This window comes from Cladophialophora psammophila, assembly GCF_000585535.1.
Source record: "Cladophialophora psammophila CBS 110553 chromosome Unknown aczJe-supercont1.3, whole genome shotgun sequence".
Lineage (NCBI taxonomy): Eukaryota > Fungi > Ascomycota > Eurotiomycetes > Chaetothyriales > Herpotrichiellaceae > Cladophialophora > Cladophialophora psammophila.
In genome coordinates, this window is record NW_006912924.1 from 544901 (window position 1) to 558972 (window position 14072).

At 51.0% G+C, this 14072-nt stretch overlaps 8 protein-coding genes across 8 annotated transcripts; 3 read left to right on the plus strand and 5 right to left on the minus strand.

Annotated features, from left to right (window-relative positions):
• Positions 1–510: 510 nt before the first annotated feature.
• A1O5_02380 (uncharacterized protein) lies at positions 511–1887 on the minus strand (the record flags this gene model as incomplete). The annotated part of the gene is made up of 1 exon (XM_007742996.1): positions 511–1887. One exon carries the CDS (start codon positions 1885–1887, stop codon positions 511–513), a length of 1377 nt encoding a protein of 458 aa, XP_007741186.1.
• Positions 1888–2328: 441 nt separating this feature from the next.
• A1O5_02381 (acetyltransferase) lies at positions 2329–2957 on the plus strand (the record flags this gene model as incomplete). The annotated part of the gene is made up of 2 exons (XM_007742997.1): positions 2329–2531; positions 2591–2957. 2 exons carry the CDS (start codon positions 2329–2331, stop codon positions 2955–2957), a joined length of 570 nt encoding a protein of 189 aa, XP_007741187.1.
• An 823-nt stretch (positions 2958–3780) lies between these two features.
• A1O5_02382 (cytidine deaminase) lies at positions 3781–4464 on the minus strand (the record flags this gene model as incomplete). Its single annotated transcript, XM_007742998.1, has 2 exons — positions 3781–4196; positions 4377–4464. 2 exons carry the CDS (start codon positions 4462–4464, stop codon positions 3781–3783), a joined length of 504 nt encoding a protein of 167 aa, XP_007741188.1.
• A 309-nt stretch (positions 4465–4773) lies between these two features.
• On the minus strand, positions 4774–6222 carry A1O5_02383 (uncharacterized protein; the record flags this gene model as incomplete). The annotated part of the gene is made up of 1 exon (XM_007742999.1): positions 4774–6222. The coding sequence occupies one exon, from the start codon at positions 6220–6222 to the stop codon at positions 4774–4776; it is 1449 nt and encodes a 482-aa protein (XP_007741189.1).
• A 1399-nt stretch (positions 6223–7621) lies between these two features.
• A1O5_02384 (uncharacterized protein) lies at positions 7622–9152 on the plus strand (the record flags this gene model as incomplete). Its single annotated transcript, XM_007743000.1, has 2 exons — positions 7622–7650; positions 7703–9152. 2 exons carry the CDS (start codon positions 7622–7624, stop codon positions 9150–9152), a joined length of 1479 nt encoding a protein of 492 aa, XP_007741190.1.
• An 896-nt stretch (positions 9153–10048) lies between these two features.
• A1O5_02385 (ATP-dependent Clp protease, protease subunit) lies at positions 10049–10870 on the minus strand (the record flags this gene model as incomplete). Its single annotated transcript, XM_007743001.1, has 2 exons — positions 10049–10658; positions 10767–10870. The coding sequence occupies 2 exons, from the start codon at positions 10868–10870 to the stop codon at positions 10049–10051; spliced, it is 714 nt and encodes a 237-aa protein (XP_007741191.1).
• Positions 10871–11483: 613 nt separating this feature from the next.
• On the minus strand, positions 11484–12266 carry A1O5_02386 (uncharacterized protein; the record flags this gene model as incomplete). The annotated part of the gene is made up of 1 exon (XM_007743002.1): positions 11484–12266. The coding sequence occupies one exon, from the start codon at positions 12264–12266 to the stop codon at positions 11484–11486; it is 783 nt and encodes a 260-aa protein (XP_007741192.1).
• Positions 12267–13229: 963 nt separating this feature from the next.
• Positions 13230–13520, plus strand: A1O5_02387 (uncharacterized protein; the record flags this gene model as incomplete). Its single annotated transcript, XM_007743003.1, has 1 exon — positions 13230–13520. The coding sequence occupies one exon, from the start codon at positions 13230–13232 to the stop codon at positions 13518–13520; it is 291 nt and encodes a 96-aa protein (XP_007741193.1).
• Positions 13521–14072: the final 552 nt, after the last annotated feature.

Here is a 14072-nt window from a genome sequence, read left to right on the forward strand (position 1 = left end):
ATGGAAATAGCGAATGTTTGTTAGCTGCTGTTGCCGGTGCCGACGAGGGAGGATAGAGAGGAAACGTTCAGCTCAGAAGAAGCGCCCGAGACAGAGTAAGAAGAAAACGGTAACCGCCTTCACTACAGGTAGGGAATTTTCAGCCTGTCCAGGTCTTAAGACGACAGGCATCCTCCATCATGCCAGAGCATACACCTCGGGCCTGGTACTGATGCCCGATGCCTCATACTTGCTGCCTGCTACCTGCATCGTGTCCAGTATCAATGGTATATCGTCTACTCTTTATACGGAGTATGATTTCATGTCCCCTCTACCGTCTCTCATTATTCGGACGCCCGCTCCTCTCTCATTAAAGCATAGGTATCAATCTCCATCCCAGTGTATCGCTCTAACCAGGATTCTCATCACCTGGCTTTAGCGCCGTAGTCCCATTATCCCGTTGAATTGGCGTGCCAAACCAGCCCGGACTCCACGCTTCAAGATCCAAACAAACTCCCAATGTGTTTCCCACTATCCAGATACCAATACCGGGGCAGGCTGCTTCCTGCCCTCAGCCAGCGATATTAAATCCACATCGCATTGCAACCCCCATCGGTCTGCAAACCCCTCGCAGACCTCTTGACATGTTCGTGCTGCCTGCCTCTCCCGACACCTGCGATCCCAATCCCCAGCCTGGATCAAGAGGATACTGTTCTCCACCAGCTCTTCGTCCAGCGACATGTCCTCCACCATATCACGGACCGATTTGAGCTTTCTCGTCGCGGCACTGGCAGCAAGACGGGATTCCTGGAGCAGATCGGTCAAGGAGCGGAGGGTGTGCGACAGTTCTTCGGTCTGTGAGGCCAGGATTTGGAGGGACAGCAATGGATTTTGCGGACGAAGGAAAGGGAGGGTCGACGATAAACTGGTAATATCATCAAGGAGTAAGTCGATCATCTCCTCAGGTAGCTGCCACAAAGTTCCCCCATACATGAGCGAGTGTGACTGGGTGAACAAATCTCGGGTCTTGTGTGTCCGGTGAGAGGCCATCGATGTATATGCCGTGATCAGCCGGGTGACCCCGTACTCGATGTTGGCCTGTGGACCGAGATCCTTCAAGCCATGAATGACTCGCCGGACAGTGCCACCGCCTTCGCTGACTGCGTCTTCGGGATTGACGCACATGCGCGTGAGGTTCTCGATGTCGCGGATTCGTTTTCGTAGTATCGGTGGGATGGCATCCTCTTCTTGATCCGCCTCTGACTCTGGTCCGTAGTCTGAGCCGTCGTAGGCGGACTCTTGTCTCTGGTGTCCTAACTTTTTGTTCTCTTGGGATTGTGAATTCGGGCGAGGCTGGGGGACGCGCAGCGTGGGAGATTGCCCGTCATATTGGCTATGCGGACTCTGCAGGACCATCCCAAATCCAAAATCGTGCATATCGTTTATCTCGTAGGGGCTTCGCGGGTCGCGCATCATCGAAGAATCCTGGTCTACCTCGCCCTCTCTTAAACCGTCGAGGAAGTTGGAGTGACCCTCTCCTTCCTCTTCCTCGTCCCAAGCTTGCTCCAGCTCGTCGGCCAAGTTTCCCAGCCCGTTGCCGTCGCCGTACTGTTCTATACTCCTGTTGCTATTTATGCTCGTCCGACTCGGTCTGCGTTGTTGGGAGAATGAGGGAGGTCTGGAAGACTTGGAGGACATGGGGCGAGGTGTCACTGGGGACCGAGGCAGGTATGAGGTCTGCGATGTTCGCGATGATCTCCTCGAGTACGCCGTGCCATTTGTGGTCCCACTGGTGTACGGACTCGGGGACGTTGCATCTTGGGATTGTATTTCGACGTTGGACAGGCGCAGTGACCTGCGCTTTCGCGAGGGCGTTGTCGGGGAGGTTGGTAGAGATGGGGGGGTCATGTTGCGGACTCGTATGCAGGGGGGTGGGAGGACAGAATACCGAGTATAGGTGACTGATGGTAGTTTATGCTCGTCTAAGCAAAGAAAGCTCTATCATGAAGGTGGAAGCATGTCTCTGAAAACCCTGTCTGTCCGTAAAAAGCGCAGCTGTTCGAACAGCAGAAGTCCCGAGCAGCAAGTGAAAGTCGCCCGTGATTATTTCGGCTCGCGAACCAGTCTGACCAGCGCAAACCAGTGGGCAGCAGCGGGCTTTTGGGGGACAGTGACCCAAATGACTCGCGGGACGGCGCGTTTCGTCGGAGTCACAGATTCCTCCTCGCTCCCCACAATCAGCAGCAAAGTGCTCGATAAATTGAATAAATTGAATAAATTGACTCGTCCCTGGTGATTCTCAGCTCCGGTCTGAATTCAATGCTCCTTGTCACACGGAAATGAATTGCCATGCCGACCATTCGGAGAGTCCAGCCATCGGACTTGTTCCATCTCAACCTGTGCAACCTCGATCCGTACACGGAAAACTATGACCTGAACTTTTATCTGACGTATCTCATGAGATGGCCTTCGCTGTTTCAGTGCATCGAAGAGCACGGCCAGATAGTCGGCTATATCATTGGCAAGGTTGAGACATCGCCTGCTCACTTACAGTAAGTGACTGGCTCCTCTCTGAACCCAAGCACACCGTCCTAAGAGATCTTTCTCGCAGAGGAACACCGCATTACTTACCGTGGCATGGTCACATCACCGCTCTGTCAATAGCCCCACAATATCGACGGCTGGGATATGGGAAACTTCTGACCGAGTCTCTGGAAAAGGCTTGTAACCAGCAGGATGCCTGGTTCGTGGATCTCTTTGTTCGGGCGAGCAACAAGAACGCCATCAAAATGTATCAAAGCATGGGCTATTCGACCTACCGCACAGTGGTTAAGTACTACGCGGACGATCCGACTGGAGTCTCAAAGGAGGGAGAGGACGCGCTGGACATGAGGAAGCCTCTTGATCGGGACAAGGACCGAATCCATGTCAGGAAGAATGGGGAGAATTTCAAGGTCGACCCGGAAGATGTCTTTTGAGCCGCTGGCATGATGATGAACGGACCGAGACAAGAAGAGATGAACGATGAATATTCCATCCACGTGCCAAAGCCGATGCTACTACTCTTCCCCGTGCTCGATGATCCACGTACTGCCTCACCCCTTATCTACATCCTCCTTTTCGGTCAGTATCATTCCCTCGCCAAGCTATACCAGCTCTCCACTAACCTGAATTAACAGTGTTATATTTTGTGGGCCGGCAAATCTAGTCAACATATGACCCAATTTGAGAAGAAGTGCAAACAGGTGAATATAAAGAGACCTTCACACAAGCTACCACTTCGAGTCCGGGATATGTACCGAAAAAAAAAAAAGGTTCAATTTCGATCGGGTTTGGCGGGCGGGGCCTTCCCCCCTGTTGATGGATGATATGTGCGTTCGCTATGTTTGCCAAAAGTGTAGCAGAAGGTCTCAGCCATATTATCCATCAATTTCAAAAAAGACAATACGATATGATATTGTGGGGGCTCCTGGAATACCAAAAAGGTACCAGGAGCTGAAACCCCGCAATGTTGTACATGACTATCGTTTGAAAACAATCGGTTTACTGTGGCTGCTGTAAGATTGCTCGAGAACACTCCCCACCGGGGGGAGGACAGGAGCCGCAGCACCTACAGCGGAACTGATTGTCAGGGGGGAAGGTAAGATCAGACGCTTGACCCGAGGAATTGAATCTTTTTGCTCTGCTCACTGACTGAAGGAGAATTTTTTTTTGTTTAAGAGCTTAGTATATATATTAAAAGTATTAAGATTTTATACTAAGTTCTAAGTATATTGACCTTCTCTTCGTTATCGCTTCTTACTATTCTTCTAATATCTTCTCTAAATCTACTCTCTCTTCTTTCCTAGGATTTCTCTCTATATCATTCGGTCCGAAACTCATAGGCAATAGCTCGCCAATCGTCATCCGAACCACCTCTCCCTTTAGCCCATTCTTGCCGTACATGTAGATCGGTAAGTCCCTCGACGTGGCAAACTCGTTTATAAACTGTCGACACATCCCACAGGGGGACGCTGGCGGGAAAATGTCCGTCGCCACCCCGATGGCGCGGATGACGGGCATTTTGGGACGGGGCATCGAGGCTACGATCGGCGCGATGGCGCACCGCTCCGCGCAGATGCCCACGGGGGTCGAGGCGACTTCGACGTTGGCGCCTGTGTGGTATGTCCCATCTGAGAGGAGGACGGAGGCCCCGACGCGGAAGTTGGAGTACGGGCCTAGGAGATATCGATGACGGTCAATGGATGATATTGATGGATCAGGACAATCTTCTTGGGGGTTTGGTCCAAAGCTGGACTTCATTTTTTTCCCTCGTTGGGCAAATACATTTCCTCCTAGTGAGAGCTTACGAAATGCCTTGCTGTCTTCATCCACTTCGGGTTTTGCGGTTCACTTACAGTATGCCTTTGCCTTTGCCTCAATTGCCAGGTTGCCTAGCTTGGTCAATTCCTCGTCCGATAAGGGCGTAAGAATTGTATTCGCCATAGTTTTGACACTGGTGATCTTGAAATCGCACAATTATATCGGCTCTCAAATATGACACAGGTGTAGAAATGTATTAAACTTAATGTACAGAATGCGAAGGATGAAAAATATGGTGCAAGGTTTGCAAGTGGTAGCCTTGCCAAGAATTTGAGGATCCCGCAGCCTTGCGTAGCAGGAGTCCAGAGGGAGTTCCGTCACTCTATCAGGTCCTACGACCCCTTCGATCCCCAATATTCGGGTCCATCACGAGCAGTGAATCCACTACCTGCATGGTATACGGCTCACAGCCTTTCTCAGTCGCTGTCGCTGTTATAGGCTTCCTTTACCCCTCGCCGGCTCAATCAGTGGCAGCAGCTTTGGTGTTGGCATGAAGATGATATCGCTCATGCACTCCCGGATGTACACAAAGCTGTTCCAGGGGTTCTCCCACGTGTCAATGACATAAGGCGGAAGATCCAACGAAGTCCACCCAACCACTCCCCGTAGTCGGGCCTGCAAAGCCAGTGTTGTCTTGCCGAATCTGTTGGGGTCTGAACCGTCCATTCTATATTTACTTGCGAGCAAATCAAGAAGCATCGCTTTCTCTTCTTTCGTGGGCTTATAGACCATGCCGCCTGCTTTCGAGGCCTTTTGCGGTGCATCATTTGGAGCATCAACACCTGGAGCCACCACAACCGTCACGAGATTGTAATGGCATGAAAGGGGGGTGATCGCTTTCTGAACCCGATAGTCTTGGTCCGGCGTCGCAGCCCCGTTGGAATCGGCACCAAAGACATCCCCGCCTGTGTCCACTATGAGAACAGTCTCTATTGAGGGGTTAGCCTGATCCAACACGGCATGGAATTGATCTGTAAGATCGGCTTTGTCGTCCTCCGAGATCTGCGATTTCGACTCGCCCTGGTCGAGTACCATAAATATCTGGGAATGATACGGGAGTGGAATTGCTTCAAGATCGCGGCCCTCAGCGGTAGTGTCATTTTTCACCCGAAAGGTTCCAGCAACAGGGCGCCCGTGCACTTCCACTGCTCCACCATGGTTGTATACCTCACGCTTGACCCCAAGCTTGGACCCCTTTTTCCCCTGGGATCCTGTTGCCCAGGTTCGTGTAGAGATCAAGAGGTCCATTTGCTTCTTAACTTGTCGCAACAAGTGACCCAGCAAACTCGCACTGATGACATCGGACCCCCCACCTCCGCCGATCCCCGCGTACTCATGGCTGGGTCGCTGCTCACCAGGCAGAAGATCAGAAAGAGAATGAAGTTGTGACAGATTGTCAAAGGACATAGGCAGGACAGGCTTCCATATGGCCCGCAATGGCGCCACGTCGTCATAAGTTGTTTCGAGCATTATTTGGTCTTCAACAATCTCCTTATGCAGACCAATCTGATCGGCTAGCAGTCGGAGATCAACGCACGGATTGCGATTGAAGCCCTCATACAGAATATCACCTTTCCGGGCTGCCGCCATCGCCCGACACAGAGCAACGTGGCATTCGTCATAAACCCGGGCAAGGGTGAACAGAGCTAGTTTCAATGACAATAGTCGGAGGGATTTCATCAGTTGATCTTCGCCAAGAAGTCTGCATAGCGGCCGAGCAGAAGTTGGATGAGCGGTGTTGATATGCTGGCGCCGGAGGACTGTGCGAACATTTCGAGATCCGGTGGTGAAGGCTCGCTCTACCTCGTCCACCAGTTGCTGGAGACGAGCCGCGAGGTTGGATATGAGGGTATCGTCGACCACGTCGGCAACTTGCACCATGGCCGTGCATCGGACCAATCTATTAGGGAGGTGATCCAAAACCGGTGGGTTAGAAGAGGATTCGGGTGCGGGTGGCTTCCACACTGTAATGCGAAGGGCTTTAGTATGCAACGGGAGAGAAAGAGAGATTTCCAAAACGCGACGTTCAAAGGTTGATGGAAATCTGCCGTGCTAAGCCACCAAACGGGAGGGATGACTACTCCACGCGTTGGCACGGGACAAGGGGGCGATGAGGGCCATCACTCACCCATAGTGCGAAAGGGGGGAGGCCAGGCTCTGGAAGCGCTGGATGGTGACTGGCTGGGTGCCTTGGACGCGCCGAAGTTCCTTGCAGGTCTTTTGGTCAAGTGTTTGAGTGGCTGCCTGTCTGACCCGTTGAGTTGTTCAAAATACCCTGCGAGCCAATTTCAAAAACAAGTGCCACAGTCTGACAAGAGGAAAGTGATTCACTGTTGATCGAACATGACCTTGATGTATGAATATAAGTATTTTGTTTGCCTTTGGGAATAGTACCGCTCTGTCACTCACCCTAAACTGTTAGCTACAACTTGCACTTTGTCGTTGTCAACCGCTCTTGTGAGCTACATACTCTTGGTCAGGCTGCGCGACTTATTTTTGAATGCGGCTTCCCTAGGCACTGCCCATTGAGCACCATACAAGAAGGGCTCGAGGTGCCCGACCGACGAGATGGTGCCCTTTTCCTTATCGTTTTGACATGTCGGTCGGGAGACCTGGTAGAGCCGCAGTCAAGAAACTAGAAACGAGAGGCGTGAACTCGAGGGATATAGGCAAAAAGCCACCTTGATGACTGCACGCCCTGGCGATTCTACGATGGAAAACGAGAAATGATGCCTCGTCAGACAGTGTTGGACACTGCCACTTCCCGCCGCTTTGTGCTATAATGTGTCATGTGCACGCGGGCCATCCTAGCGGCGAGCGACTAGTTCGATATTGGTAAGTATATCTTGGCAGACTTGGAAGGGAACTTTGGTCAGCCGCATCTCGAACTTCACTTCTTCATCACCCAACCCCTCCCTTCCTCTACCACCTAGACATCGTGCCTCGTGCTACTTACCCGTTGAGTTCACCGCTCTCAAGGGACCTTTGGTATTCATCGTCTTCCTCTATGGGATATACCTTTGTACGAAGCTAAGCCCGCCGAGCCTCCTATGATTCCATCTTTTTGATTTAGTGATCATCAGCCCTTCCGACCTTTTTTGCCTCCCCGTCAACTTTATGACTCCGCATTCGTGCACGACTAGCAATCTTTGAATCGATGGCATCTCCCAGCAGAGATCAATGCCGCCCTCCGTCTGGAGCAGATTGGGACAAATGGCGGCCGGTCTTCACTCGTCTATACATGAAAGACAATCGTCCTTTACCTGAGGTGATGAAAATCATGAAGGATGAGCATGGATTATGGGCAAGGTGAGTTTCAGCTATTGACAATGTCATTCTCAGTGCTAACTCCATCTCCCAGTGAGAAGATGTACAAGAATAAAATAAAGGCTTGGGGTTTACGAAAGTACCTCAAGGAGGACGAGGCTAAGCAGATCATTGAAGGCGAGGCTCCAACAGCCAGCAGAAACTTGGATCTAGATGCTCTGAAGAGAAAAGCCGAGCGAGCTTTGAAAAGGAAACGAAGTCGCAAATCATCTCAGCCACAGCCTTCGCCACAGCCTTCAGAGCTGTCGCCTGCACCTTCGTCGCCCCCGCCTTCTCCGGTTTCCGAGGCGATGATACTTTGGTCAAACCCTGCAGAACTGCGCCAGACCGTTGTCGTTCCATCACCTGAAGGATTTCGCATTGCCAGTGTCGCTGAGCAGTTTCTCTTCAATCTTCGTGGATGGACCCATGACGCATTCGTTCACGGTGATTGGGATGCAATGTCGTCAACCCAACATAATCGTGGCCGCCAGGCATCTCGTCTCCTCTCTTCGAGTCTAACCGCAGGGCTTAACCTTTTCGAAAACGGAAAGCCGGATCTTGCATGGGCACAGTGGAATAAAGCTTTTGCAGGTTTCCAGAATCCCGAGCTGTTCAAGTCCTGGTATTATGAAATACCAATGGCTTTGCTTTTCGAAGTGGGTAGGGTGGCTCAGAGTGGCCACCCTAAGCTCGCTGCACTGCTCCTACGGAGTGTCCAGCGATGGGCGCATACTTTTCTAGATCCGAAAGATTCGCGTTACGCACTCTTCAGTGTTTTCGGCGAACTTGAAGTCGACCAGCTGCGAGAACTATACACCCGTGCAGCCCGCTCCATGTACGATGGTCTTGAGACGCGGATTGACAAGCGCAACAAGCTGTTGTATGAAGTCCGACTCAATCGAGCTCTAGACCTCCTCTGGTATGATCCCGAAGCGGATTTGACAGAATGGCTACCGCAAATTTCCGAAGTGGACTCCGTGTCTCCAGGATTATCAGTATACTTCCTGCTGCTCCAAGCCTACAGACTTGTGGCCCAAGACCAATTCGATGAAGCCGAAGAGATTTGTTCGCAAGTACAGCGCAGGCTGACAACCTTGAAGGAGATCCCAGGAAGCATAGATCTTTGGCGGGTGGGCCTTGCTTATCGCAGACTTGGGCGACAACAACACGCCAAAGAGCGCTATGCCGACGCACGTCGGAGTTTCAATACGGCACTAAAATATGTTCAGAACAACAACGAGTTGTCAAAGTCGGTTTTGATCGAGATATGCCAGCGACAACAAAGCATGGCAAACATGATGCAGGACACCGAGGATGTCTTCTTCTGGAGTAGAATGCTTGAATCGTTGGAGCAGGATACCAAAGCGCAAGTAATAGAGGAAGTCAAAGATGAAGATGAAGACGATGACGATGACAATGACGGAAGCCCTCCAGCAAAAAGAAAGCGACTATCGCCCAAGCCCGGTCGGAGTTCCACTCCTGCTCGACGGGGTACCTGGTGACGACGAGGTTGGAAGACCTGCAAGAAACAAGCTATCCTTGCCCTGGCTTGAGGACTCTATGATTTCATGATTTATGATGTGAACGATTTGGCCTTGTTGTTCGAGAGCTTAAGTTATTTGAGAAGAGTTTGGGATTTGAAAAGAAGTGTGAGAGCATAATCTTGCAGAGACTTTAGTTGGGGAGTGTTTCTCAGTCAAGCTTGTTTGTGGTTTCATGTATTTGTCTTCTTTGTTCGCGAGCATGACAGCGCCTTGTTGGACACCCCCAGGGCAGGAAATGGTCTTTACGTGTTTTTTTTTCCCCCACAGGTGGAAAAGAGCCAGACCACTTGATCAATCACCGTTGGAATTTTCGAAGTGGGGAGTTGTGTATTTGGTGTTTTATACATACGTTGAGCAGTTGAGTGAGAGGACTCCAGGTTTTTATGAAATTGGGAAGGGAGCCTTATCAGCTTTGTAGTCAGAAATCACCTTGCTCAGTTTCTCTCATGCACGGAAACCGCCTCTCTGCCTTCTGACTGCCATCCCCTTGCATATCCCACTGAACAAACATTACGGCTGTTTGCCCGCCACCGAGCCCGGTGTGTTCCTCGACGCGAGATTCTTTCTTTGGCCTGAGAGAGGGGAGAGTCACTTTTCTATGCGCGCCTCTCTAACCCTGCCTCACCGAATTCGAGTGGTGATTTTTTTTATTCGATACCTGGAAGCTTGGCCCCGGGGGAGTTGAGAAGCGACGTTTGGATACATAGGCCAACCCAAACAGACCCTCTCTTGATGTACAGTCATTAGTGTTGTACAGGGTTTTGACAGCCTGCCCAACTGCCGCTTCTCAAGGATAAAGCCAAGGAGTTGGTATCTTCAGCGTGATTTGCGGTGGTTTGCTTTCGGTCAACTATTCACGTTTCCTCGGCCGTCGTCGTCGTCTCGGGTTTCTTCTTCCTGCTGGCCAAAATCTCATCCACCACGCCCAGCTCCAGCGCCTCCTCCGCGCTCAGGAAGTAATCCCGCTCCATCATCCTCTCGATCTCGTCGACCGTCATCTTCTTCTTGCCCGTCAGATGCCGCTCGTAGATCCTGTTCAGCTGCGTGCGTATCCGAAGGATCTCCTTCGCGTGGATCGCAATGTCCGCTGCGGTACCGTAGTGGCCGCCGCTGGGTTGATGGAGCATGATGCTCGAATGGGGCAGGCAGTAACGCTTGCCAGCCGCGCCTCCCGCGAGGAGCAGACTTCCCATGGACGCGGCCTGGCCAAGCACGAGCGTTGAGACCTCGGGGACGATGTAGTTCATGCAGTCGTAGATCGAGAGGCCGGCCGTGACGCTCCCGCCAGGAGAGTTGATGTACATTGAAATAGGACGGTCAGATTCGGCCTCGAGGTATAATAGGGATGCGGTGACCGTGCCAGCCATGCGGTCGTCGACTTCGCCATAGACTGCGACAATTCGCTCCTTGAGAAGGCGGGAGAACAGGTCTGTCGTGTGCGTCAGGCCGGCTATTGTTTCGGTCCTGACAGATACCACGTGTCAGCCGCTTCTTGTCTCAGATCATTGAAGAGGAGAATAAAACATTCAAGAAAAGGACAACTGCTAAAGGAGGTTGCAGAGGGGAACTCACACAAAGGGAACCGGGAGCCAGGACGTGGGAGGGGCAGATCTCGAGTACTGTCGTCTCTGCGCCGGCGGGCTTTGCAACGCGGGGCCACTGCATGCTGCTCGCATGGGAAGGCGAGCGGGCAGTCGTGGTACGGAACGGAGGAGATGGCGCATCGTTGCTGAGGTATATGAACAGCGAAAAGAATAGGGTGGCTGTCGAGGAAAGGAGAATTGAAATGCTGCACTTTCAGCTACGATTTTTGGGGAGGGTGCGCCTCGCAAGGCTGAGCTCGGCGGAGCACTCCGAGGTATAGTACTTGGTACGCCGCAGGCAGCAATGGGAGCAAGGCTGAGCAAGGCTGAGGTAGAACGGGGACAAGTTCAACATTTGCAGCTCGTGGCATGGGTATCAGAGTACTCCCTACACCGTCTACATCTGTCTTTTACCAAGTCTTATTAGTTTCTACAGATCATTATACAATCCTTTCGCTGTACTGCCTTTGATCCAAATTTCGGGTGCGTACCTAAGTCGAAAGCAGGGCATTCTGAACGATAGTCGTCCATTGGTACGCATCGCAAGCTCTGTAAGATGAATCGACTGAAGATGGGCGTGCACGGCATCATTCCGTAACATGCGCCGGAAAAGTGCCTTGATGTTGATTGGTCTCTGATCATCTATGAGTCGCCGGTTGAGTCGCATTTGGTAAAGTTTAAATCGTGACCCAACGATGCCATTTCTTCAGCCCGCCCTTGCCCTCGCTGCAGCGAGTCTTAAGAACGTAGCAAGACTTGCACGAGCTTGAGTATTTTCAATCGCGGCGGGCGAAGCAACGAGCATTGGTCTTCTGAGTAAGGCCTTGATTCCCTTCTTCAGATCCAGCAGTATCACATCATCATCTTGCGTTGATTCATTTTGTTTCTGAGGCGTTGCGCCATCCCCCGTGGACCCATCGGGCAAAAGACTCTGCAGCTCGATCCCTTCTTCTGGTGCATCTAAATTCTCCCGAGCACGTGACCTCAACCGACCGGCTTCCTCAGACTCCAGATCCTGCGGCTGTGGCTCTTCGAGCGCGAGGGCATCTCCCAAAACAACTTGCTTCTCATGCCCGACCACTAGCATCACCAGTTGCAAGGAAAAGAGTATCAGGTCCAATATCAGCATGGATGTTCTCGATCTTGGATTTTCTCCAACAAAGTCGACGATGATACCTCCATAGAGTCGCTTGGCTCCCGATCTGTTCTGTAGAAGATGCGTCACGACGCAGATGAGGTTTGCGACGATAACAGGTGTAATGGCTGGCGGCCGATGCTGGACATGCACCACTTGGTTCAGCGCGCGCAGGAAGAGGAGAAACGTAAGATTATCGCAGACATAGAGGATACCCAAATGCAGGAAAATGAGGGCGTCTAGCAAGCGGAGGAGAGAATCGAGATGGTGTTTCTTCTGGTCTGGGATCTCGAGCCTGCGTTCCAGGGTGAGCGAAGGGACAAAGGCACCGTCATTTTCGGCCGTATTATTCATTCCCAAACCTGCGGAATAGAATGATGGAGACGCAAAAGTATCATTGTTGCGTTTGTATGAGGGGCCTCTGTGATGAAGAAGCTCTCATGTCTCGGGGTTGGGATGTTGTTGCTGGGCTGGTCGTCGCTGTTCAAGCGTGCATTTTCGCTACCGGATCGACTGGGTTTACACCAATTCCGTGTCGGGACGAATGTGCTGCCGCCCTATTACTGCTAGAATCTTACCTGTGACTTCGCGCCCAATATGGATTTATTAGCTGGCCACTTTAACACCAGTTGTCATCCAATTTGACCAATCCGGCGCATTCAAAAAATCGGTGGCGCAGTCTGACATGAATAAAGTAATTCACCATTAGGTCGAACATGCCCTTCATTCACGATTAGTATGTCATTCACCTTTAGCAATCATGGTACTTTGTTGTTCATCCTATACTATCAATTACGTTCGATATAGCGGCGGCTTTGAGGTTATTGAGCACTCCCGAGGCGTATATTTAGTGTCACCGATAACCACTACGAAAACCACACCTTGAAGAACGACTCCGCCGAATTCAAGACTCGACTCAGCAGTCTAGAGGCCAAATCGAATTAATGCAGCAAGCTTTCAGTCTCCTTCTCGAAAGAGTATAATCATTATTTAGAATCCGCTCGATCCCCACTCCCACGCTCACAAATTCTCGCTCTCGAAGATTAGTCAGTTGACTAGTGGAAAGTCGGCCTTTACGATTGTGTATGATGGTCAAGCAACCAGCACGGAAGCATAATTAAACCCATGGAAATCAAATATCAGATAGCAAACTCTATTCTATATTCATTGCATCCAGATCGTCATCCACGTCTCCCTCCCCATGAATGGAACTTACAAGGCATATGGCCTACGTTCATCAATGTGCAAGATGAGAAGTTGACTTCAGCATTGGCGCCATGGCAGATTCCCCGTACGAATACCGAGTAATTCCCCAGAATGTCCTTGCTCTTAGGCAGTTGGGAACCCGTATACGACGACCTCTATAAAGACTCGATGGATCCAGTTGAGAAGGACATGCTCTTCAGGCAGATGCTTCCTGGAAATAGAGATGTTCTATTCTTGGGCACGGCAAAGGCTAACCAAGACAGTATCGCTTTCAAACCCGAAGAACAGCACCTAAGATATTTCGCTGGTGGAATGTTCCTACTCAGTGGGTGGCTGTTTTCGCGGCCAGACCACGAATATTTAGAGCGCAAAACTAACACAAGCGTGCATTTACGTTTATAATGCATTTCCCGCTGGAATCCTACCAGAAATTCCAGATGCTTTCCTGCCAGATGTGAGACGGCTGTGACTGGGATGAAGAACGTTGGAAATAGGAAGGGGAAAGACGAGTGCTGAAGAGATTCTCCGACGTCAGCGTGCCATCTTATACCGAATGACGGAGAGGAAGGATTTGTAAGACACAGCATGGAAATTTTTAATGCAGGCATCAACAACGTCAATGTTTCTTGACGACCTACACAACCTCAGTCGATAGAGGTAAGAATATACAGAGTTTTGAGAGAGAATTCAGGGCGCTAATGCAATCCCTCCAGAGCTTGTGGCTTACAGAAACTCTGAAGTACTTTCAGCTGATCTTCACAGCCCCAGAGTCATCGATTTGGATCAGTACATCTTAACCACGGAGGCTCATCTGTTCAAACGTCCAACGTGACGAGATCACCAGCGTTGAAATATTAGATATCGTATACAAGAGAGCAAAGCAGACTGCGGTGCTTCCGAGAAAAAGATAAACCCGTCTGCTGCCAGACCATCAAGGTCCAGAGGCAAGAGATT